The sequence below is a fragment of the Dermacentor albipictus genome, chromosome 5 (genome assembly GCF_038994185.2).
Source record: "Dermacentor albipictus isolate Rhodes 1998 colony chromosome 5, USDA_Dalb.pri_finalv2, whole genome shotgun sequence".
NCBI classification, from domain to species: domain Eukaryota; kingdom Metazoa; phylum Arthropoda; class Arachnida; order Ixodida; family Ixodidae; genus Dermacentor; species Dermacentor albipictus.
This window is the reverse complement of record NC_091825.1, coordinates 25,724,623-25,751,343: the sequence shown is the minus strand read 5'-3', so window position 1 is coordinate 25,751,343 and position 26,721 is coordinate 25,724,623. Positions and strand designations below refer to the sequence as shown.

The window sequence follows — 26,721 nt, the reverse complement described above, 5'->3', positions numbered from 1 at the left end:
TTTGTATCCAAATTCTGACGGACCTCCTCAATATATTGCACATTTCTCGTGCATTACGCTGAGAACTAAACAATCGCGACAAAAATAAGTAGAAGCCCTGACGGGGACCTCCCTTTTTCCTTTCATGCTACCATAATCTCCTGGCGCAGCCTCAAGTGAAGACGTGAGTAGAAGCCGAATGTTGAAGTTCGAGTTCGACGCTACGTGGGCCCGTGACCTAGCCTACCACTGGTTGTTGGCGCTGTTTGTGGTCTTCGGCACTGGACTGGCGCCCCCACTTGCCCTGTGGTTGCAGTTGAACTATTATACCTACTGCGACGACCCCGATTGCTCAGATATAGTCGAGGAACTGCGCCGCTCGCTGGATCTGCAAGCGGATCCATGCAACAACTTCTACAGGTGTGCACAGAGACAGACGAGACCACAACATACTGTGACTTTTATAACTAAATTTCGTAGTGTGATTTGTAGTAGTGCGCGCCTGCCTTTTCAACAAGCATCTTCCTAGCTGAGCCCAACATGGTTTAATATTTGTGAAATGGTCAGATCACGTAACATTTACTTATTCGTTGGTTATACCGACATTATTACCAGGATACATTAAATGCATAATGAATTAACAAAAATCTAATTATTTGTTACTACTAACTTTCCGGCACATATTGCGACTTACAAATTGTAGCTCGGGAGTTCCCAGGTGAATTCACTTCGAACGATTTTGTCAAAATTACACCAGTTTCTAGATTTTAATTCTCGAACTATCAATATATACAAGGCGGTTATCTAAAAAAAGGAAACGGAACGACACTGAATTTTTACCGCAAGTTGATGGCGTATATCACAAAAACTCTGTCATCGACTGAATTCCTTTCAAATGAATATGCTTTACGGTCTGACCAGCTACAAGTTTCAAATTACAGTGTTTGCCATCAGGTAATTAGTTAAAAGCTTCGTTAGTTATTTTTTATTTATTTGATCCCCTTTTTCGATTTTTCGTGAAATTATTGTGCGGCTCCTCAAGTGGACGAGCTGAACGACTAGAATTGTTCTGTATCCCACTTCGTTGAAACAATTTGTTCTAGAAGCTTTGTCATTCCTCTTTAATGCTGCTTTGATGTATTCCAATGGAATCGTTAGTTTAAGTTTACGGACAGTATGTGGCACAGCAGGACATTTTGGAGAGTCAGAGGGGTGAGGGCCGCAGGATAGGACGATCTCCTATGAAGAGCAACGGGAAGTTATACACATGCAACCTATGAGTGCCAAACGCCCAAGTTAACTTTTTCAGGCTCGTTCTGTTATCCCAAGCGTACAAAGCCACAAAGGGCCCTTGTCATATCTCGTGGTCAGTGCTAGCAAGCTGACCGCATACTGACCTCACTGCGAGAAATCTTGAACGTGTTTGCAGCCAGAACTTCACGGTGCAGACGAACTATGCTAAGCTTTTTTACGGAGACCCACGTTGCACCGATGGCTCCGGTGCGAAAGGTAGTTGAGCATAATTAACTAAACTGGTCTAATAATGTGAACCGCACACTTGGATACACACGTCGAAATTTTTCGAACGCCTTTTCTCCGGAAGCCCTCATTCAGATATTCAAAAGTCTGAAGCCGAACACGTACGGCATATGGTTAGTCCGGCTGAAACAGTCAACAGCGCAGCGTCCATTTTAGTTTATTAACCTGCAGATTAAAGACGTAGCATGAGGGCTACTGGCCTTATTTTTATGTTCTCTGACAACTCAGCCTATTAATAATCAATTATTATAAGACGGGTCACAAGGAAGTACAACACTCAGACATATAGTACCCGAAATGCTTGCATCATGTTTTACGAGGTATGCATTCTACTGCGGAGTGGTCATTTTGCTCGTACTTCATGCTCCCCCTCGCGATTTCTTTGCCTCAAGAGTGTTTGTTTGAAAGGTTAGCATATCTTTGAGAAACGTACCAACTGGTTCATCAAAATTCTATTGACAGGCATATAAAAGCCACCTGATCATATCGGCATGCCTGTAAGCGCGGAGACCATTCCCTCTCTCAGACTTCCTTTCTTTTTCTGGTTTTTTTCTTCGTGGCTGTAGAAGGTTATACAGTGCATATCTATGTCTTCTGCCTACGTGAATAGAACGATTTTTTTTACGCATTATAACTGTGCTCTGTTCACTCTCAGATAAGCTGACAGCTGCTACACTTTTTCGAAGCTCGTCGCATGACTGTGCTGCAATCACAGGTTCGTGTGTGGCCGCTGGGAACTGACCAACCGGCCGTTCGCCGACCAGACATCGCAGCAACGGCATCGCTTCAGGCAAGAGATCGCCGCAGCCATGCTTCACCGCGGGTCGCGGAGGCACGACCAGAGTGCTGTAGACAAGGCGGCATGGCTGTACAAGGACTGCAGGTGGCTCCAAACAACACTGACACAGCTGCATTGTGTTCTCATAGCGGATGAGTGAATTTTGAAGGTGTGGGCTTTTTCAAAAGGAGAGTCACCGTGAGCTTTGTGTTCCTCCCGGGTACACGAAATCAGCTGTTTTCACAGTTAGGATTAGCTCAAGTCGACTTATATCACATTTTGACACAGAACTTCACCAACAGCGCTTTTCAGTCGACCTACAGTCTTATCACGACATCACTACGGGTGCCATGAGTTATGATATGCCAAGATTGCAGCAGTGACAGTGCCCACGTTTATTCAGCAGCAAACTGCGGCGACAAAGTAGCTGTAGCTTGGAACAAGTCTTTGGTAGTACCTTTGCTGTCTCGTTTTTAACGTTTGAAATTAACATCCTCTCCTTGGTGGTTCTCGTCGCCTTGGAACACAGCAGGCTCTGGCCGATAGGAACGCCACAAGAAATGCCACCCCGTTAGTAAAAAACGCAAGTACTGTTTGTGCATGCATAAATGTAAGATACAGGTTCTTTGCACAGGAAGGCTTACAGGCTATGTACACTTATACCATCTGCACCTATTTTCTAGCCCTCCTTGATGAGAGGAGACGGGAAGTGTGATGTCTCTTGAGGCTCAGAAAGATAGTGCAGCATTTAGGCATTGTAATTAGATCCTGTTAGAACCAGATGGTCATACTTGGATTCGGCCATGCCCCCTTGTGCCTCTAGAAAGACTTCGACACGCTCTAATGGGACCATACTTCAGCACTGGAATCAATGAGTTTCTGCACAAGACAGAACTTACCACTGGAATCTTACGAACTTTCAGGCTTTCGTGAAGCTGTCACATTTGAGAAACCACTCAAGGGTGACTGTAATAGTGCATCACACTAAATGCACTTCCTACAATCGGAGCCACTGTTACAGTATTTTCATCCAGGTCCATGCTGTCTCTCAGTCATGGCATTGCGCACAGTATACCAGGTATAAAATGATATAGGACCATCGTCGTGAATCAACACGCCCAGCAGCTACATGGTTGTTTGGTTTCTTGAATGGAACTGCGGCAGCTTCTCACAACGCCTTCAGTAATGCAGCCAGAGCCTCTCTGCTTGACGAAATGTATAGCCGCAACATCCTTTGTTTCGTATCAAAGCACCTGAAGCACATTTGACGCAGCAGACCGCACTAGCTGAGGAGTCAAGTGTGCACCACTGCTCACATATTTAGCACATGGGGCACGAGAATTCTCGCTAATGTAGGCCATGTTCTAATCCTTAGTCAAAAGGAGTCTCAGCGCAAAAGCAACCGACACATAGAATGGATGACTAATCACTGAGCACGGGCCCTCTGCCTATCTTTGTTCTTCTTCTATCCCAGTTTGCAGATGCGAGCACCAATTAACATCTGAGCCGAGGCGGACGCTACAAAGCATGAACGTGAACGTCTCCGTGAAGTTCTGCGTGCTTCTATTATAATACGTTCCTCTAACCGTCATGTATTATGAGGCCTTTCCAACCGTTCTTGTTGGCAAACCGCGATATTGTCTTGCATTATCTACGCAAACTTCTTGTGCGAGTGTTACAATAATACTTGTCCTAGTAGAAGTTTTGCACTTCCAAAGCTTTACATATTTACAAACACCAGCCATTCGCTACGCATTTTCAGGTACCAACCGTTCGACGATAGCTGCCAGCTAAATGCAGTGGCTTCAGTGCTGACCGATTTGAATATCACGTGGCCTTTCACAAAAGAACATTCCGATTCTATTTCAAACCTGCCTCTCGCCACCGCGCTCACAAGTGCGCACCTTCGCCATGGCCTGGACATTCTTTATACCATGGGCGTGGTATTTCGGGGAGTCAACAACAGACGCAGGATCGTACTGCACATCGGCCATCTGCTGCCACTGCCTGAGCCGTTACTGAGTGCCGAGCAGCTGAATCGTGCTGTCATCAATGTGGCTGCAATGATGGGCTCAATAGGCGCTGACTACAAACATCTAGCAAAGCTTGTCCAGGTGCAGGAGCAGAACCTGGCTGCTTTCTTGAAGGAGGAACAAGAAGAAGGTGATGAAAACACTATGGTGACATTTGAAGAGGCACAAATCCGATTTCCCGAGCACAACTGGTCACTAATTATGGCGCTTATTAACGACGAAGTGGGCTCCGCGCTAACTGCTCAGGACCACCTGTCCATAAGTGGCCGCGCCTTGGAGGCGGCGAAGACCGTTTTGAAGGAAGGCGCCGCCATGCACGCATTTCTGGGTTGGCGGATAGTGCGCACGCTCGCGCCAATGTGCTGTGGACTTGCAGGGATCATGATGGCTCAAGCCGCGGGCGGTGATGTGGACATAGTGTCTGATTTACTGGCTGAGAGCACGTTGGACAGGTTGCAAGAGCACATGCCCATGGCACTCGCGGCTCCTTATATTGAACAAAAGCGACCCGGAGAAGCCAGGGAGGACATCCAGTGGTACATCGCAAGACTTATGCAGAGCTTCGAAAGAAGTTTCTACCACAGCACCTACCTCAGCAAGAACTTCCAGAGGAGGGCCGCCAGGTTGGTCAGACGCTTCAAATCACACCTGCTCTACCCCGACTACACGCACCTAGACGTTCAGGTAGACCGCGCATACAGGTGTGTGGTTCCACTATTTCTTCTTTTCTACCTTATTTAGAACCTTTATTTCATATATATTTCGATTCCTAAATTGTTTCGTAGCAAAACTTCCTCTAGTGTGCTTTAAAATATTTTATTCACTTAGTCGGCGAGTAATACTTACATTTGTGAATATGTTGCGAACTCCTATTTGCTGTAAGGAGGAAATTGTTAATATAGCGGCAAAAATGCAAGCTGTACAGCCTGTGAAAGGAAGTTATCTTGCATTCATGGCTCACGAAATTACCAAAGCCGACTTATTTCAGCGTACACATGGACCTGTGAAAAAAGTGGCTTTTTTTGGCGATCGCAGTATTGTTTCTCGCAGCACATGTGGTTTTAGAAGAGAGAATTGCGAATTCTCAACCGATATTATTGTTTTAGAATTTGTAATTTCCAGTGATATGAAGAAATGTGTGTTCATATACGCATAGAATATGGGGCAGCAACTTGGAGACTGACAAAGAACCTCAAAAACATGGAACGCACAAAGAGCGATGGAACGAGGAATGTTAGGCGTAATGTTAAAGGGACACTAAAGCGAAACAATAAATCAGTTTAGACTAATGAAGCATCGCTTGAGAACCCTACAGGCAGTCATTTAAAAAAATAGTTTGAATATTAGATGAGAAAATGAAGCTATAAATATCAGTATTTGAATTTCGCGCCGAAACCCAAGCGCCGGCACGTCAGCGTGACGTCAGGGACTCGAAAGTATGTTTTCGCATTTCGGCCGCGTTGGCTGAATGAAGGTTCCCGAAACTTGCCATGTGTTATATTTGGTTCCTTTAGAACGCAATGTAGTCAATCTGTACCACTATATATAATTAGTAGGCCCTAGAAGATGCCATCAAAATCCAAGACCTCACAGCCCCCAGGTGCGGGAACTTAAGTAGGCATCGCCACCCGTATTTCATTTTTCACGCTTTTTCTGGCTTACGAAACGTATTATCGTTGTAAGAGGGGTGTTTTTGGTGTTGTAGAACGGTAATTTATTGATGCAGAAGAAATCATTTTCACCTTTAGTGTCCCTTTAGGATACAGGAAGAAACCGGCATGGCTCAGAGAGCAAACAGGGATAGCCGATATTCTAATTGACATTAAGAGAAAGAAATGGAGCTGGGCAGGCCATGTAATGCGTAGGTTAAATAACCGGTGGACCATTAGGCTTACAGAATGGGTGCCAGGACAAGGGAAGCGCAGTCGGGGACGGCTACGTGGGCTGATGAAATTAAGAAATTGGCAGGCGCTAGCTGGAATCAGTTGGCGCAGGACAGGGGTGATTGGAGATTGCAGGGAGAGGCCTTCGTCCTGCAGAGGACATAATATAGGCTGATGATGATGATTAAGCTGATGATAATTTCTGCTTTGAAGGCGTTGTTATAGGTGCGAATATTACCAAAAACCACTCGGTGATACAGTTTCTTACCGTGTTTCTCAAGTTGCCTTCTCGTGGAGGCTGAAATAAATTTTGTCTTTTTCTTAGTTGAGCTAAAAGGGAAATACATTCAGCAGGCGATGTTATTGTGTAGGAGTCAGCAAAGACAAAGCACGTGCCAGTAGTTAGGAAACAATGCGTAAAACAGCTTTCTGATCAGAATATTACTGTAACAAAATACGCAGACATGCTATGTCAGATTTGGCGCTGAGGCAATACTGCCATTATTATTAGTGACATAGGGTCTGCACTTGACTCTTAGTTCATATAGTATTCATAGGAGACAAAGCACATACAGCACATGGTCGCTCAGAGAGCCAGCTTCCACGTGCCAGGCCATTCTTTCTTGACCATGCTTGATTCCGATGTTACTTAGCTATCGCCTATGACTGAATGCGCCTTGACGCAAGTGGTACAAATCTCTCGAAGGCGCTCTCACCGAGAAAGTGGGCCCACCTTCACGCATTCTTTTCTGCTTGGACACCCAGCTAGTGACGCTCTCTTTAAAACTCACTGGCGCAATAATTCCAGAGAAACGTAAAAATAGGAAGTAATTAGTGGAGAACAATAGGTATGGTTCTGGTCTGCCAGTAGGTACCCTAGCCCACAGTGCACTGGACGCTTTCTTTTACAGCGAAGCTGTTAAAGGCTGCTTTCCTTAGGATCATGTAAATCTGTTAACGCAAAACTATCATCATCACGATTGGGTCTAGCGTCGTCTTCTTCCACAGATGGCTCGTTGGCGCCCCTCGGCGCTACTGCGGGAACGCGCTCATGCCACTGATCTCGCATTCATCGTCGTCATTAATTAATATTTTAAGAAACAGAAGGACCTAACCAATTTTATAGCGAAGCTGTTAGAGCTCTTACAACTCCTGATAGGTGGGCTCATCGCGAAGATGTGCTATGCCGGGCCGACGCCCGGCTGAGGTGAAGCTGGCGTTAAGCACTGCCCAAACATCTGCCGATTCTAAAGATAGTGCAATACCGCGCCGACCCGCGGCGGAAGTGAAGTAGGCGTTAAGCTCTCCTTCATACGGTGGCCGATTCGGAAGAAAGTGCAATACCAGGTCGACCAGTGGCGGAGGGGCAGTTCGCCATTAAAGGGCCGAATACACAGCTTCGCTGGTCATCTTTCTTCACAGAGTGAAAGAGCTCTCAGTTTTTAAATTCCGAATTAAAGATATTTCATAAGACCTTGAACGTATTCTCTTACGCGGCGGCTGATAAAGCAAATAAGCCAACGTCTTGTCTAACATCTTATATTTTGAGTGCATCACGTCTAGCCTGATTCTATGCATCCTGTGGGCGCCAGTAAAGTGTTGATGGTGGAATTACGGTAGTGATGTTATTGCTTTTGTCATTCAATCTCGTCGGTGTAGACTCGTCGGTGTAGACTAACAGCTACATGACCAATACTGACTGGTGTCAAATGCGACTCTTGCTCACACTTCTCAGGTACCTGCCGGACTTCGAGGGGGACTGCCTAAACATGACACTGACACTTTTGCGAGAAAGCACCCGCCACCGACTCCGGCAGCTGGGCAAGGTGGCCGCACCCTACGGCGAAGGCTGGGAGCTGCCGCAGACCGCAGTCCAGGCCCTATACTCGCTCGAAGCTTACGCCCTCTTCGTGCCGCTAGGCGTCGCTGCGTCCCCTCTTTACGCAACTGGCGCACCGGCCACGTGGAAGTTGGGAGCGCTGGGCACGGTACTGGGTCAGGAGATTGCCGACAAAATATTCGGGCTCGCCGAATCTCGGCGCCAGTTGGCGAAGCCCGAGGAACACTGCTTCATCAATGCGAGCCTGACGCATGCGCATGCCGTGCATGCCGCTTACAACGCACTCAGCCTGGCTGTGCACGAAGGCGGCACGGCCACCGAGAGGCAGCGACTGCGTGGTCTCGAGCGTTTCGGCGAAGCCCAGCTGCTGTTCCTGGCCAGCTGCTTCACGCTGTGCCACGTCGATGGCGATGAAGCTGGCAGCAAGGAGGCTCTCTGCAATGAGGCAATGCGTAACAGTCGCGATTTCGCGCAATCATTCCAGTGCCCACCAAATTCAGCCATGAACCCTACGGAAAAATGCACTCTCTAAATACCGGTAGTGCAGCATAGGTGCAATATTTTCTATTGTGTTCACTGAATATTTTGTTCTACCAATCTCGATTCTTAGCATTTTTTGAAGTTCGTTTATTGTTACGCAAGTAAGTGCTGGAAGCAAGTTTAAGCTTTCCATTACACGAATGAAGCTAGAATGTTTCGAAATAACAAAGTCTGTATGCATGACGCTTTGTCTTTGACGCATTGTAGCGGGGGCACAGGTGGGACTAGCAAACGTTTTCTACGGAAATATTATCTCTCACTCCAGAAACTGCAAAATGGCAAGCACCTCTTCACCAAGTGACTTGATATTTTCTTCAACTAATCTTGCTACTTGTTTATATACTTAAAATATACTTTAGGTCACACGCTTGAGAGCAGCACGATACCACTGCACAGACGCTCCATCACGTAGCTCTCTTCACATCCCAAGGGCTTTCTTTACAATCTCAAAAGAAGGACTACGTGAGACGTATCGTAAAGGAAACAACTCTATGGGTGGTTTCTGAAGGTGCTATACAAATATGCCTATCATACTTGGGGTCCTCAGTCAATATTATAAGATGTTGGGTAATCAATCTAAATAATTAGTGAGGGATGGGGAAAGCAAAAAAATATCTGAGTTACTATAGGCTACTGCGCACAGTACGCGCTTGGTTCAGTTCGCTTCCAACGCACCTTTCATTATTAAATTCTTGTGTCAAGTTATGTGGGACACCCTGTATATACTGTGAGCAGTATATGACACGTTCATCTTCTTCATCTGTATATATTCATCGTGTCCAGCGTCATCGCCTTGATCGCGCGGCCTGCTGAATAAACCGTCGAGGTTGAACAGCTGTCTCGCAAGTGGTGAAGGCTGCTCTGGATCCCTTGGTCTTCGACGACTTCGAGTTTCCCTGGAGCTTCGTTCAGGTTGCCGCTTGCTCCACCTTTGCACCACCGTGCCACATGAAGATCCACCAAGAGCCTCCGGTGTCATTGTCACTGCCCCACGAGCCATTCCTTCATGGACCGTCAGCACGCGGCAGCGCGATCCCACCATGTTTACTGGCCTACGTAGTAACGACGCTGACGACTGGCTGCACTATTCCAACCGGTGGGATGATATTCACAAGCTTCTCAACGTCGCATTCTACCTCACTGATGTTCCCAGGACTTGATTTCTTAACCACGAGAGCACCTTGCCTGACTGAGTGCTATTCATCAAAGTCCAGCTTCAGCAGATTTTCGGCGCCCCCAACGTCGGCTCTGAGGTCTCCAAGAAAAGGCTTGATATACGCTTCCAACTTCGCGGGGAAACATACGCCTCTTATATCAAGGACGTCCTCGCTCTTTGTCACCATGTTGACGCCACCTTGACGGAATGTGATCGTTCTTGTCATATCCTAAAGGGCACTGCCCACGTCGCGTTCAACGCACTGGCGATCAAGAATCCAAATACCGTTAACGATGTGATCGCCACTTGCCAACACCTGGACGCACTGCAGGCCATGCCAGTTGTGCCCCTTCTTCACCGTCGACCTCATATGCACAGGTTGCGGCTATGCAACCGGTGTTCGTTCAAACAGCGCCTCATGCTTCCGCTACTGCTCCCAACCACTGGCGACTCCAGCACCCCATCCGCCTGCAAAAGCATTTTACACTACCCGGCGTACGCACCGTCCCATTTGTTATTATTGTGGTATTCGCGGGCCCATTTCGCGTTTTTGTCAAAGACGACTACAGGACGAACGCTGCTGCTACAACGTTTATGAGAGAGACCCGTTGCTTCCTCCGAGTCCCTACCCGCACCGGCTTCCCCAACGCTCACTTTCTTCGCCTCCCGAAGCGCCTCGCAACTACCGTCCAGGGCGCCGCCGCTCGCCCTCCCCTCTCCGACGCTCGTCATCACCCCAGCAACCGGCCACCCGCACTCCTGACTGCCTATCGAAAAACTAGATTCTGCAGTTTTTGGAGGGAAAGCTGCATGGCTGGCACAGACTACCATTCCTCCAGCGTGCCTGGCCAATACTTTATTCGTTTGTGTAGAAGGTGCACCAGTTCCAGCATTGATTGATACGAGAGCAGCTATTTCTATTATTCACGCTGACTTGTGCTCTCGTATACGCAAAGTTACTATACCTTACAATGGAGCTCTTCTACGTGGTACAAATAATGGTGTGATTTGGCCATCGGCACAATGCACCGTTCGTGTTTCGATTGGCGGGTACGCCACCATATCCAGTTCGCAGTGTTCACTGCCTGTGCTCACATGCCTATATTAAGGTGGGACTTTCTCTTTTCGGCGTCTGCTTTCATCTCGTGCCCTCAACGCCTCGTTAACTTGACAGAGACCAACGATTCCGACAGCATGTCCTAACACCGCCTACGCTTACGAACTGCTGCCGATTGTATGGTCCCAATAGGCCGCGAACAACTTCTTGTAGTGAGCTCTTACATCACCAATGGTGACGATTTAGTTGTACCGTGAGCCCGTTGCCTATCCAAAGGGCTTGCTCTGGCACCGAGCCTTGTCCCCTTCAACAAGGCCACGGCCACTTTTGCTGTACTTGACACAACCCATGAGTCAGTACTGCTTCCTAAAGGCGTTGTTGTCATGTGCGTCTTAGACACTTAGTCTGTCTCTGTGCTTACCTCGACTACTGCTGTTTCCCAACCACCCACAGCTATGCATGTGGTCCTTGCTTCTGTTCTCGATCGTGTCATCTAATGCCGCATCAGACGAAGGAGTAACTGACGTGTTATCCAAACATAAAGCCTCCTTCGACGTGCACTCTCCTCTTCCGGGACAGACTTCTGCGACTGCTCATCGCATACACACCGATGGAACTTCCATCGTGCGCAGACGGCGACGTCACGTTTCTTCCGCCGAATGCCAGATCATCGATACCCACGTTGCCCGCATGCTGAAACGAAGCATAATCCGCCCTTCCTCAAGCCCTTCGTCATTAACGGTCGGTCTGGCACGTCAGAACGACGGCTCAGTGCCATTTTGCGTACACTACCGTGCCTTGAAAAAAATAACCCGCAAAGATCTATATTCATTGCCCCGAATCGATGATGCGTTAGATTCATTACAAGGCGCGGAGTATTTCTCCAGCCTTGATCTACGCTCCGGATACTGGCAGATCCCCATGAACGAAGCCGGGAAGGAAAAAAACTGCCTTTGCCACACCCGATGGACTTTCCGAATTGAACGTAATGTCTTTCGGCCTGTGTAATGCGCCCGCCACATTAGAGCCGATGATTGACACCGTATTACGGGGCCTACAGTGGAAGTTTGCTTATGCAACCTTGGCGACATCGTCATAGTTTCATCGACCTTCCATCAGCACTTGCAGCACCTCATGAAGTCCTGACATGAGTATCAGCTGCTGGCCTTTAGCTAAATAGAAGAAGTGCTACTTCACCACCAATATCAAATACTCGGAGACCTTGTCAACAAGGACGGCCTTCGAGTTGACCCCGATAAGATTAGCGCAACCGTCCGCTTCCACAGGACTTGCGCAGCTTCCTTGGCCTAGCTTCGTATTTCTGGCACTTCATACATAACATTGCCAACATTGCGGCGCCACTCAACTGCTTTCTTCGGGAGCTCCCTACGTATGGTCGGACGAACGCCAAACTACTTTTGATGCCCTCAAGAGTGCCCTTACGTGCGAATCTGTGCTCTGTCATTTCGACAACACCGCACCCATTCTTCTATATACTGACGCCAGCAGCCACGTTATTGACACTGTTCTTCTGCACCGTGAGTAAAATTCCTAAGAACTTGTGGTTGCATACGCAAGTCGTACACTAACAGCTGCAGGAAAAATTATACGATTACTGAGCAAGAGGGCCTCGTCGTTGTTTCGTCCGTCGAAACATTTTGGCCTTATCTGCACGCGTTGTGCTGGTTGGCAACGCTAAAGAATTTAACGGGATGTCTCGACCGTTGGATACTTCGTTTACAAGAATAATTTGACGTCACCTACATGCTTCCAAAAAACACCAGGATGCCGAGACTTATTGTCGTTGTCGCCTACCACCGTCTTCAAACGCTGCTTGCTTACCACCTTCTATGAGTGAACCGCAGGACGAATCTTCTGCATTCCCTTCGCTCGCAGCTGTCGACCGGCTCCCATCGAGCCATTCTCATACGTTTGCATTTTGCCAACGTAGTGACTCCTACTGCCACTCGGTTATGGAAAGTATTTGCGGATCATCTCGCATATCAAACACTCGGCTCCGTCTGCAGTGAAATAACTTCAAGATCGAAAATTCGACGTTATACTGGTACCTGTTTCATTCCGAAGGACGCCGTTGAGTTCCTGTCGTTCCCCAATCACTTCGGGCCCAGATACTAGAGACCTTTCCCGACGACCGCACTGCCGGTCACTTTGGTTTTCATAAAACATAGGAGCGAATCCGCGGCCGCTTCCCTTGGCCTGGACTTGCAACAAGCATAGCGAAATACGCGGCTTCCTGTTCGCTCTGCCCACGACGCAAACGACTGACCTCACCTCCAGTTGGACTGCTCCGACCTGTCCCGTGTCTTGTAGCTCCTCTCGCAGTCGTTAGTTTCGACCTCTACGGGCCACTACCCTTATTTATTTATTTATTTATTTATTTATTTATTATCATGCCCTCACGGCCCAATGAGCATTACAGAGGGAGCGGGTACATGGTTTACAAACAAGAAACATTCAAGCCTATAAGAACAAGGACAAGATAACAGACAGTAAGAGCAGCAAAATAGAAGGAAAAAGACCAGCAAAATTCGAGTAATTTTAAAAGATGATCTGTTACAGCGGTCTTGAATGATGACGCATCGGCTAAAGTGGCGATAGAAGAGGGAAGGCGGTTCCACTCAGAACAGGCTTTTGGCATAAAAGAACGCAGGAACATGTCAGTGCGACAAAGAAGAGCAGCTACCTTATTGCTGTGATCGATACGGGAGGAAAAGTACACTGGCTGCGAAATTAGTTGTTGATTCAATGAACGGTGATGGAACACTTTCTGGAATAGACAAATGCGCGAGATGTTGCGCCGAGCTTGAATGTTAGGAAGGGTAAGTGACAATTTCATCTGCGAGACACTAGTGGCACGTGAACTGTTTGACATAATAAAACGAGCTGATCGATTCTGAAGCGATTCTATGGATTCAATGGGAGTGAGGTGTGCCGGATCCCAAACTGCACACGCGTATTCGACTTTCGGACGAACGAAAGTTTGATAAAGCATTAATTTTAGGCGCTGTGGAGCTTGAAAAAAATTGCGTCGGAAATTACAAAGAGTGCGATTTGCATTACCTATGATGTAGTCAATGTGAGTATGCCATGACAAGCCATCAGATATGTATACACCGAGATACTTGCATGCAGACACGCGCTCCAGTTCGATGTCATTAGTTCTCAATTCTGAAGACATTGAGGCATTAGTGCTTCGCTAAAATGTCATGTACTTGCATTTATTGATGTTAAGAGCCATTAACCATTTATCGCACCATTCAGATACTTTATTTAGGTCAGACTGAAGGACAAGTGTAGAATTAGGGTTATTTATTTCGCGATAGATAGCGCAGTCATCTGCAAATAGCTTTATACTAGAGTTAATGTTATCTGGAAGATTATTTAGGTAGATCAGGAATAGTGGTGCACCTAAAACGGAACCTTGAGGGACGCCCGATTCAACAGGACAAGGAGAGGAAGCGTGGTTGTTAGCGATAACCTATTGGGTTCAGTTGGATAAAAAGCACTTGATCCATTTGAGGATGTTTGGGTCAATTTTCAAAGTGCTGATTTTTAGTAGAAGTAGTTGATGAGGTACTTTGTCGAAAGCCTTAGAAAAGTCAAGAACAACACTATGAAGAAAGGAGCCTCGGTCTAGAGCTGCTGCGATGTGATTAGTAAATAACAGAAGCTGTGTTTCACAGGAATAGTTTTTCCGGAATGCATGTTGGCAGGAGGCAAAAAAGTCATTTCATTCAAGATATGAGACTTGATTATAGTAAATTACATGTTCTCAAAGTTTACACGGGATACTGGTTAAAGAAATTGGTCGATAATTGAGAGGGGAATGCGTGTTCCCGGATTTAAAAAGTGGCACCACTTTCCCGACCTACCAATCTGATGGCAGCGTACTGGATTGAATGGACTGTGTGAAGAGGTATGCCAGGAAAACTGAAGAGGTAACTTTCATGTTCTTCAGAAACTTCGCATTAATTTCATCATCACCACATAAAGATGAAAGCTTCAGTTTTTCAATAAATTTAGCTATTCCCTCAGAGTTGACTACAATTGAATCCATGGGAAAGCAATCGCGATTATGCAGCTGCGGCGTGACAACAGCAGTTGTCTTTGTAAATACACCCACGAAAACGTCATTCAGGACAGTACAACATTCCTCATTGCGCAGCACGTGCCCAGCAGAGTCAATAAGAGAAATGGCACGGCTTTATACCGGTTTAACAAAGTTCCCGAACTTGGAAGGGTTGGTGGAAATAAGAGAAGGGAGTCTGCTGTCCAGAAAAAAATATTTTGCCTGTTTGATAGTAATTCGATAAGAGCACAGACTATCACGATATACACGCCAGCGAACAAGACTGTTTGCAGACTTCGCTAAACGAAAAAGACGCTTTTTTTGTAGAGTAGCCTCTTTAACGTTGTGTTAAATCAAGGTGCCCGTTGTTTACCTGAAATTTTTTGTAACGGTATGTGTTTGTTAATGAGACTTGTAACTTTATCTTTAAAGGAAATTCAGTTTTCTTCCACTGTATGATTGAAAAATGTTGGAATACAGCCATCCAAAAATAGTTCGAGCTCGTTATTAATTGAGACATAATCTCCCTTTTTGCAATTTCTAAACACTTTTGTTGTGGAAGGCTGGCGCGTGTTGCAAGTTGTGATAACGAAATGAATAACGCTGTGGTCGCTTATACCAGGCATGTATGAAATTGAGTGTTCAAGTCCAGGTGCTGTGGTTAAGATGAGATAAAGAATGTTAGCCGATGTTTGACCAATCCTAGTAGGCTGGGAAACGATCTGAGTGAAGTTAAAGTCTAAGCACAAAGTAGCAAAAGATGAAACACCAGGTAATGTTTCAGGTATAACCGGGACAGGTCTAGACCAGTTAATTTCAGGCATATTGAAGTCACCCTAGAGAAATATTGGAGAGCGCGGGAACTGTAGGACCAGGTAATTCAGCACATCATGTAATTTTTCACAGAAATCTGAAGCATCATTTGGCGGGTGGTAGGATGTGTAAAAAAGAAAATTTTTGTGGTGTAAGGAAATGCAAACATAAATAAACTCCAAGTCTGAGTTGGTTACAATCATATGCGATACAAGATTATCGCCCACAGCAAAAAGCACACCACCACCCTGTTTACCAGAGCGATCACAGCGATAAATGGCGTACTTTTTTTCACACTCGAATAGCTCAGCGCTGTCAATTCTTGACGATAACCAGGTTTCAGTAAGTACAACTACATCGGCGGAGCATGCGTCCAAGACTGATGACAGTGCCTCACGTTTATGGACAATGCATCTAATATTGGTGAATAAAATGAAACATCACGGTGAGTAGTGGGGCTTTTAGTTAGGAAAACAACTGATTGTCAGAAGCCATCGTCGATGCAGGTCATGCATCTGTCAAAACGGAAGCGCCATTACCGTTACAGTAAACGTAGCACTTTTTCCCGGTGTAGAGCTTATTATGCCGGATTGAAAATTGCTTTCCGGAATATTTGCCATAATCAACCAATTTTTTCCTCATAGCTCTTGTCGCTCTGCAAAAGCCTTCGGTCACATCCACTCCAGATTTCTTCAGATTACGCTTTGCCGCCAGGATACTGCCCGGAAGTTTCAGTGAAATAAATTTAACAATAATAGGTCGGCATTTCCCAGGGACGTATTTGCCGAGTCGGTGCGCACAAGACAGGTGGTCGTCACTGCAATTTAGGTTTAGATTTACAGTGGAATTCAGAAGGGAAATAATCTTGCCTTCTGACTGAGCCCATGTTTCCGCGCCGGTGTCAGTAATGCCGTGACATATAAGGTTAACCCTGTGGGAACGGTCCTCAAAATCATCACGTCGTTGGTTAACAGCGACTACTTCGGCTGCTGAGCCTTGTCCGACAGGGGTTTCGGCCGATGATAACCTAGTTTCAACTGCGAGAAGCCGGCTGTCTATGTTGGAAACACGGCCCTCAAGTGATTGCTGAGCCTCTTTCAGCTCGTCAAGGGCACTCATGAGTTCCTCATGTTTTGCATCCATTTTATCAATGCAAGAAATTTCAGTCTCCTTTTATCGGGCTCTACAATATTCACGAATAGACTTCGCTAGTTAATTATCGCGTCACTCCCGTTTTTCCACCTTTGGGCGGCCGCTGTCGCGACATAGGTTGTGCATGTTTCGCGTGTAAAGGCTTTCACGCGGTGTTCGCCGCCATAACCAGCGGCCAGGTTTGCCGCTTGCACGCGGGGGGAAATTGGGTGATCATTACGTTACTGCTTCATCTTCTTCATCTGTATGTATTCATCTGCTAAATAAATCGTCGAGGTTTAACAGCTGTCTAGCAATACACGTATTCTTGTGTGGCATCCTCCCATTGATTACTTTATTATTTATTAATTATTTATTTATTAAGTACTGCTAGCCTGAATTCCAGGCCTTAAGCAGGAGTGGGTTACTCTTCGGTACAAATGTACCTGAACAACAAAAAGAGCACAGATACAAATAAATGGAACTGGAGAAAAAGTGAATGTTGTGTGAAGTACGGCACTGAATTATATAGTTTCAAATGGTAAAATGTTATATATATGAACACACATCATATCGCAATAGTAGATATATGAATACACATCAAGACATATTTGACAAGTGCGTTGCTCGACAATTGACAATGTGAAGGAAGCAAGAGAAAAAAAAAGGTATTTGGTTCGATGCGTTATACATGTCAATGCGATGCACAATATAAAGAAAACATAACTGTAAAAACATCAAAATAAAGAAAACCAGGAGATAAGTGCGACGCTTTCATGAAACGTTGCTAGATCATTGGTGAAAAGACACTATCATTTCACATTTTGAAGTGCGGCAGTGAAAGTGGCAACAGAAGAGCTCTCGATTATTTCTATGGGTAAACGATTCCAATCACGGATGGTACGGGAGAAGAAAGAATTCATGTAAGTGTTGGTTCTACAATAAATTTCGCTAACTTTTTTTGAATGGAAATAACGAGTGGAACGCTGCGTAAGAGGTTTCAAGTACGTGTTTTTGTCGATTCCAAGGTTATCATTGCATATCATGTAGAATGTTTTCAGCCTTTCGCGGTACCGTCTTGTTTGAAGGGATTCCAGATTTGCAGAAGTTAATAGAGCAGTCGGCGATGTTTTGCTGCTGTACGAATTAAAAATTAATCTAGCTGCCTTTCGCTGAATGCTTTCTAGTTTCCTTATATTTGTATTTGTGTGCGGATCCCACACTGCTGCAACGTATTCGAGGGTTGGTCTTATATACGTTTTGTAGGCCAAAAGTTTTACATCGCTTGAAGCTTTGGGAAGTGTTCGCCCTAAGTAGCCTAGTTGTCTCATGACTTTCTTGTGTGTGTATGTGATGTGATCATTCCATCGAAGTTCGGATGTAATAGTTACCCCTAAATATTTGTAACTTGGAACTACAGATAGATTGTTACCGTTGATGCTAATAATGAAAATGAGTGGGTTCATCTTACGCGTAAGTCTCATCGCTACCGTTTTGCTGTGGTTTATTTGCATCTGCCACGAAGTACACCAATTTGAAAATTGGGCTAAAGATTTGTTAAGAGAAACCTGGTCGTCAGAACTGTGGATTTCGTTATATAGAATGCAATCGTCCGCAAATAAGCGGATTTTTACTGGTATGTCTTGAGCAATGTCGTTGATGAAGATTAAAAAGAATAACGGCCCAAGAACAGAACCTTGGGGGATACCTGAATGAACGTAGGCAGAATCTGAACTGACATCGTCGATGGACACTGATTGCTGCCTAAAACACAAGTATGCTGCGATCCATGCAAGGAGGGAATCGTTTTTGAGTATAGGTCTTAGTTTCGAAAGAAGTTTAGGATGCGATACACGATCAAAAGCTTTCTCGAAGTCAAGGAATATGATGTCAACCTGACCAGATTTATCCAACGCTGCGGCAAAGTGTGAATGCTCTCTAGTAGTTGCGTTTTTGTAGAAACTCCGCGTCGGAAACCATGCTGGCGACTATCGATTATTTTGTTATCTTCAATGAAGCTGGAAATATGCTTAGAAATGATGTGTTCTAGTACTTTAGCGCAAGTGCAGAGAAGAGAAATTGGCCTATAAGAGGTAACAATGGAAGGATCACCTTTTTTGGGTATTGGAGTTATTCTGGCCCTTTTCCAATCACTAGGAATTTCGGCGTGTGACAGCGGTTTCCTAAATATTAAACATAAGAATTTTGCGCACCACTCAGCATATCCATGTAGGAAAGCGTTAGGGATTCCGTCTACTCCAGATGATTTTTTGACGTCTAGTTTAAGTAAAATTGATAGTATTCCTTCCTCACTGATAGTGATGTCATAAATTGGTGGTACTGCTTCAAACGTCAAAAAATGTGGAACGATACCATCGTCGTCAGTGAAGACCGAGCAGAAGTAGTTGTTAAGTGCATCAGCCATTTTCTTATCAGTTCTAGCCGTGCCGCTAATTAGAAGACTCGCGATAGATTTCTTTTCCTTCGGAGATAGATGTCGCCAGAATTTTTCCGGGGATGTAGAAAGAAAACTTTTTAAGGACCCATTTTGATAATAGTCCCTTGCCCTCTTGATGTCGTGCTTTAGTCGAGTTCGCTGTTCAGATAGATTATGGGTACTATCAGCACAGGGGCGTCGCCGGTGCTGCCTACTTGCTTTTTTTTACTTTTCTTCCCAGTCGAACAATATTTTTTGTTATCCAAGGATTCGTAGTACGTCACTGTCTCTACTTCCAAGGTACAAAATTGTTCATGCATTGCCCGACCGTTTCTTTGAAAAAACACCACAGGCTGTCGATAGACGGCAGATGTTGCTTGATTCGTACCGGGACACAAAATTAGAAAATGAACAATCTAATGTATCTAGTATGTCGACATCGCTTGCGTGGTTAAACAAGGGAATTAGCCTATCTTTTCTCTGTTTTTCAGGCACGACATTAACTGGGATTGTGAGACAAGTCATTTTGTGATCCGATATCCCCTCAAAAAGATGCATTGTCGGGTTTCGTTTGAGCAGTGTATCGTTAACGCGGAATAAATCTAAAACAGAAGCGGTAGTTCCATTGACGCGTGTTGGTAGCTTTACAAGTTGGGTTAAAGCATGGAGGAGGACAATGTCAACGAGAGGCTCAGCGGAAGCAGAAAGTGCATCAGGGAACTCGTCTGCCCAGCTGACTTCTGGAACGTTGAAGTCTCCGACTAATAATAAATTGCTCTTACAGTTTCTATGTACACACAGGAATTCGTTAAGTTTCTCAAAGAAAACACTGGGTGAATTTGGTGGGCGATAAAATGCCCCAACCAGAAGGTGGAAATCCCCTGAAACAAATTTTAGTATAACACATTCTACGTCCGCGATATCGGGTAACCTCGTGGCAGTCACAGATTCGCGAAACACAACTGCTACACCACCGCCGCGAGAGCCCCTATCTTTCCTGTAAATTCTACACCCGACTAGTGTAATTTCCGAGTCATTAATGTCGCCGTGCAGCCATGTTTCAGTGATAACTAATATATCCGGGTTATGGGTGATCACAATAGTTTCAAGGTCCACCGCTTTATTGACAATGCTGCGGGCATTTATGTTCACACAACAAGATGTTCTTTCCGCACAGCGTCCTTGTCATTTTGGCTGTGCACTCTGTTTTATGTGTTTATGAAGAGGTACGATTTTCATTTCGACAGTGTTCCATTCAAACAATTCGTTGTCAATTTTAACTTTATCGTGAATCAACCTCACTTTTCTGCCATTACCTCTCGCGTCAGCAGTGTTATCCCAAAGGTGTTTCCTAAGCTGTCTGGTTGCGGCTGAAAAATCTTCGGAAATCGATACACTGCTTCCTTTTAGCTTAAAGCAATTTTTGAGTACCATCATTTTTTCGCGATGGTCGAACAACTTCAGTATCGTAGGCCGTGGTCTATTCGATTTCGTCGTTCCCAATCTGTGAATTCTTTCGACAGATAGTACTTGCAAGCCCAGTTTGTTCCGGAATAGATTGTCAACCACGCTTTCTGCGAGAATTTCAAGCGTTTGCCGAGTGGTTTCAGGAATACCAAATATGATTAGATTATTCCTTCTACCTCGGTCCTCGATGTCAACAAACTTTCTTTCCAAATTTTGGATTGTTCTTTCCATATCTGTCATTTTCTCGCGAAATGCTTTCACTACAGCCAGAGACGTCTCGACGTCCTTAAGTTTTCCCTCTATTGCGTCAAACCTTTGCTGCATGCTTTTTTGACCATCAAGTAGCTGTTGTAAAAGCTGTTCAGTGCTCGGACCAGGATTAGATTCTATGTCTCCACAGAGCATAAGTAAGGACATTGCAATGTTTCGTACACACAACAGAAGGTAACAAACACAGTTGGGGCACGTCAGCTGGACCAAAAATCGGTTGCTAGATTTGATAGATGAATACGTATTACTAACCTGCGTGAAAAGCGCAAGGGGGTTTGTCATGATGTTGAGAGATGGCCAGCCGACATGCCCACTGAAGTGTTGATGGCTCGCTGATCTTCTTATGTAGGCCGAGGTCGAGGGGGGCGGTGGGGTCCTGTCAGTGATCCTGGCAGTGACGTGGTCTAATGACACCAGCGCGCACACTCCGAAGTGCAACTTGATTGCGCACGCTCCGGGGGATGGCTTTGGTGCCGTGACACTAACAATGCTAGACTATGCTCTGACTCTGACACTGCTAACACTGCTAGACAATAACACTGCTAGACTCGCCTCACTAGATAACGTTCTAACGTTAAACGTTGCCAGGTTCAGATTCCAGTGGCGGCCTGTCCGGAGCCAGGTATTCTTAGCACCCTCTGCAGCGTCACAGATCTGACCGCTGCCATGGTCAGTTGCTTCGCGGCTGCTGGGGACTGAGGGCCGGGGTTTGATTGTTGTATTCATATGGGAGGTTGTGGCCAAGTACTGCGCCAGGGTGGCCAATCCTGCTCTGGTGGGAGAGTGCGTTACCGGTTCTGGTCGCCGCGATCAGGCCGCACTCCAGGCTTGTTTGTGCCATTTTCTCAACACACGGTTTTTTTGTATTTTCCGGTGGAGAATTGCGCAGCACCGGGATTTGAACCACGGTACTCTTGCACGGGAGACGGATACTCTACCGTCCCCGCAGTAGTTAAATTAAAAAATGGCTGTGGCTTAGGTAAGGTTAAGCCCAGGATGCGAAGCATACTAGCCTTTATTTTAGTTGTTGAACCACTGTTTAGCCTGGTGAACTGCTGTTGCTTGGCTATATTTGGTTCGGCTAGACGAAGAAACAACTCATGCATTACTTCTTCGCCTTCAAGAGTGGAACGCGACAGCGTTCCCGTCGACCCGCCAAGGGGTGTAAGACAATGGGCTACAGGGCAGCGACTACGCGCCCCGCATTGGACGCGGTGAGCGTCGAGCAAAGCAGCGTTCGGCGCGGCAACGAAATGTGCGCCTGAGCAAGAGACGCACGCCTTAGAAACAGCGCGTTTCTAAGGCAACACCGCATTCACTAGAGGCGCTTTTGTACCGCTTTGAAGCGTTGTACTCGTGGCTCAGTGGTAGCGTCTCCGTCCCACACTCCGGAGACCCTGGTTCGATTCCCACCCAGCCCGTCTTGCAAGAGTTGAGCCAAAGCCACTTCTCCTCTGTCGTGACGTCACGGTGTCACGTGATTTCATGGTCACCGCCGCGCCTGAGGAGCTGGGTTGAGCCCTCGTAATATGCTTCGCATAAAAATTAAATTATGGGGTTTTACGTGACAAAACCACTTTCTGATTATACGGCACGCCGTAGTGGGGACTCCGGAAATTTTGACCACCTGGGGTTCTTTAACGTGCACCTAATTCTAAGTACACGGGTGTTTTCGCATTTCGCCCCCATCGAAATGCGGCCGCCGTGGCCGGAATCCGATCCCGCGCCCTCGTGCTCAGCAGTCTAACACCATAGCCACTGAGCAACCACGGCGGGTCCCGCAGGAGTTGTACGCCTCATTGAACCTACAGTGGTGCCCTATTTGATCAGTCAAGGTTTACCAATCTGAGCTCGGTTATACCGCACGGATGGCACTCGGCTAGAGAACCTGGTATTTATGACATGCACATGTGTCGCCATACCTAATTGAGGATGTATATAAATTTTTTAGGAGGGTTCCCGTACAGTCATAAAATAAAGGAAAAGGCATTAAAAGAAAGAAAAAAAAAGAAAAAAGGGGAAAAAAGGAACATGACAGGTGATCTGAACTCATGACCCTTGGATGTTGCCCGGAAAGATAGCTCAGTCGGTTGGTTCGTCAGGCCCCAGGTTACTTTCAAGCGCCATAGTTCCTGCTCCGAGCCTCATACTTAAGTGGAAATGGACTTTTCTATGGAAAGGGCATAATTTCTTGGGAGAATGGGGGGGGAAGACGAGGGGGGAAATATGCGCTCACCGAGAGGGCATCGTCAGCACGAGACCACCACCAGGCACCTTACTGAGATGTGGCGAGCTTCGCGGCCGGAACGAAGCCTCCCTTCTCCGCCGGCCTAGAGGGGAAAACGCGCTTTCCGACCGCTCAAGGTTGCGCGGACATAGTAGTATAGCTCTAGCGTCTAGGAAAAGCTTAAACAGGTGCGAAGGCGACACGCATAGCGTGGGAAGCTAGCCGCCAGAATAGCTATCTCAAGGACTGCTGCTCACGAGGGCGAAATACCTTCGTGTAATTATAATAACCCTAATAAAACTACTTTCAAAAGAACAAAAAAGAAAGGAAAGGAAACGGCCCAGAAGGCTGTACTACGAGAGCTATGACTGATAATTTTCTATATATATATATATATATATATATATATGTATTCATCTCATCTATGGGATCGCATGCACGCGTTGTTGCTTTCTCTCTGCGTGTAGTAGTGAAGAGAGCCAGTTTAAGGGCGGAGCAGAATGAAGGAAAGGAAAGCGAAATTGCAGCGCCGTGGTTTTAAAGCCCACCCATGGTAGAGAAACGGAAGGCGATATAAGCGTGCGTGGCTATGATACGCACTCGATAGCACAGGAATCAGCACTCGAATATAATTAAAACCATAATAATATTTGTAAATATTCATCTCATCTATGGGATCTAATGCGCGCGTTGTAGCTGTGTCTCTGCGTGTAGTAGTGAAGAGAGCCAGTTTAAGGGCGGAGAAATGAAGGAAATTTGCAAAGCAAAATTGCAGCGCCGTGGTTTTAAAGCACACACGTGGTAGAGAAACGGAAGGCGATATAAGCGTGCGTGGCTATGATACGCACAAGGCAAACTGCCTGAAGATATTTAGACTTGAGGGGAAAGCTTCGTTAACAAACTATAACACGGCAATCAGCACTCGAATATGACCAGATAAATTATTGAGACATGAAAAATTCCCTTGAAATAAATATGGTTTGCGAGACAAATGCTTGTAAGTATTGAACCTCTTAAAAGACGAGGGGGGAAATATGCGGTCACCGAGAGGGCATCTTCAGCACGAGACCACCACCAGGCACCTTACTGAGATGTGGGCAGCTTCGCGGCCGGAACGAAGCCTCCCTTCTCCGCCGGCCAAGAGGGGAAAACGCGCTTTCCGATCGCTCAAGGTTGCGCGGACATAGTAGTATAGCTCCAGCGTCCAGGAAAAGCTTAAACAGGTGCGAGGGCGGCACGCATAGCGTGGGTAGCTAGCCGCCAGAATAGCTATCTCTAGAACTGCTGCTGACTAGGGCGGAATACCTTCGTGTAATTATAATAACCCTAATAGGACTACTTTCGAAAGAACAAACAAAGAAAAGAAAGGAAACGGCCCAGAAGGCTATACTATGAGAGCTATGACTGATAATTTTCTATATATATATGTATTCATCTCATCTATGGGATCGCATGCACGCGTTGTTGTTTTGTCTCTGCGTGTAGTAGTGAAGAGAGCCAGTTTAAGGGCGGAGCAGAATGAAGGAAAGGAAAGCAAAATTGCAGCGCCGTGCTTTTAAAGCGCACCCGTGGTAGAGAAACGGAAGGCGATATAAGCGTGCGTGGCTATGATACGCACACGATAGCACAGCAATCAGCACTCGAATATAATTAAAACCCTAATAGTAATTGTAAATATTCATCTCACCTATGGGATCTAATGCGTGCGTTGTTGCTTTGTCTGTGCGTGTAGTAGTGAAGGGAGCCACTTTAAGGGCGGAGAAATGAAGGAAAGCAAAGCAAAATTGCAGCGCCGTGGTTTTAAAGCACACCCGTGGTAGAGAAACGGAAGGTGATATGAGCGTGCGTGGCTATGATACGCACACGATAGCACAGCAATCAGCACTCGAATATAATTAAAACCCTCATAATATTTGTAAATATTCATCTCATCTATGGGATCTAATGCACGCGTTGTTGCTTTCTCTCTGCGTGTAGTAGTGAAGAGAGCCACTTTAAGGGCGGAGAAATGAAGGAAAGGAAAGCAAAATTGCAGCGCCGTAGTTTTAAAGCACACCCGTGGTAGAGAAACGGAAGGTGATATGAGCGTGCGTGGCTATGATACGCACACGATAGCACAGCAATCAGCACTCGAATATAATTAAAACCCTAATAATAATTGTAAATATTCATCTCATCTATGGGATCTAATGCGCGCGTTGTTGCTTTGTCTCTGCGTGTAGTAGTGAAGAGAGCCAGTTTAAGGGCGGGGAAATGAAGGAAAGGAAAGCAAAATTGCAGCGTCGTGGTTTTAAAGCACACCCGTGGTAGAGAAACGGAAGGCGATATAAGCGTGCGTGGCTATGATACGCACAAGGCAAACTGCCTGAAAATATCTAGACTTGAGGGGAAAGCTTCGTTAACAAACTATAACACGGCAATCAGCACTCGAATACGACGAGAGAAATTATTGAGACGTGAAAAATTCCCTTGAAATAAATATGGTTTGCGAGACAAATGCTTGTAAGTATTGAACCTCTTAAAAGACGAGGGGGGAAATATGCGCTCACCGAGAGGGCATCGTCAGCACGAGACCACCACCTGGCACCTCCAATATATGTACGACGCCTTTCAAATATTGTTTTAGCACATTTCGTCGCAAACTATGAGAACGCATATCTCGAAACTGGTGTCATCCTCACAATTAGTTTACGTGTCACTGACTACAATTCACAAACTGCAATATGTGCCGTTAAATTATTAAATGAAAAGAAATTTAGCAAAGCTTTATCAATTACGCATACGTTCTTTTTTATCTCCCGTGAAAATATTGTGTGCGTCTGAGAGTAATCTGGCTCAAGCCGAATTGTGCCTCATCTGAGGAGCGAGTTTTAAAATTATGTTGACAATAAAATAAAGCACCCCGCATTTGTTTGCATGCGTCATTTCGTACACAGTGCCTTAAGTAATATATTGTCTGTTTTGCAAAAGAAAGTTCAGTTCAGTCGGCGCTTGTGTAACTTCTGCTTACTTCTGTTCTTTTACAGTGGAGCTGTTGGAGCAGGTATTCGGCTTTAACTCAGGAAGGGGACCTTAGTGTTGAAGCAATGAAAGAGAATCTTGTGGGCATCATTGAGGAGTGTGCAATAAAAGTCAGAGGTAACTCCGTTACAGAGGATACGAGTAAGCAATCGCAGGAGACGAAGGATCTGATCAAAAAACGCCAATGTAGAAAGCCTCTAACCCCTCAGCTAGAGTAGAACTGGCAGAAATTTCGAAGTTAATGAACGAGCGTAAGACAGCTGACATGAGAAAGTATAATATGCATAGAACTGAACACGCTCTCAGGAAAGGAGGAAGCCTAAAAGCAGTGAAGAAGAAACTAGGAATTGGCAAGAATCAGATGTATACGTTCAGAGACAGAGCCGGCAATATCATTACTCATATGGATGAGATAGTTGAAGTGGCTGAGGAGTTTTATAGAGATTTACACAGTATCAGT

General features: G+C 45.8%; 1 protein-coding gene across 1 annotated transcript in view; it reads left to right on the top strand.

Annotated features, from left to right (window-relative positions):
• The window catches only part of LOC135898285 (neprilysin-3-like), a 29,457-nt gene extending 20,824 nt beyond the window's left edge, over positions 1–8,633 (top strand). Inside the window, exons 2-5 of the mRNA XM_070538320.1 lie at positions 150–399; positions 2,234–2,401; positions 4,059–5,030; positions 7,948–8,633. Coding sequence (XP_070394421.1) covers positions 179–399; positions 2,234–2,401; positions 4,059–5,030; positions 7,948–8,584 — 1,998 coding nt within the window. The 5' untranslated portion in view covers positions 150–178 and the 3' untranslated portion in view covers positions 8,585–8,633. The remainder of the gene's footprint in view (positions 1–149; positions 400–2,233; positions 2,402–4,058; positions 5,031–7,947) is intronic.
• The last annotated feature ends 18,088 nt before the right edge of the window (positions 8,634–26,721 follow it).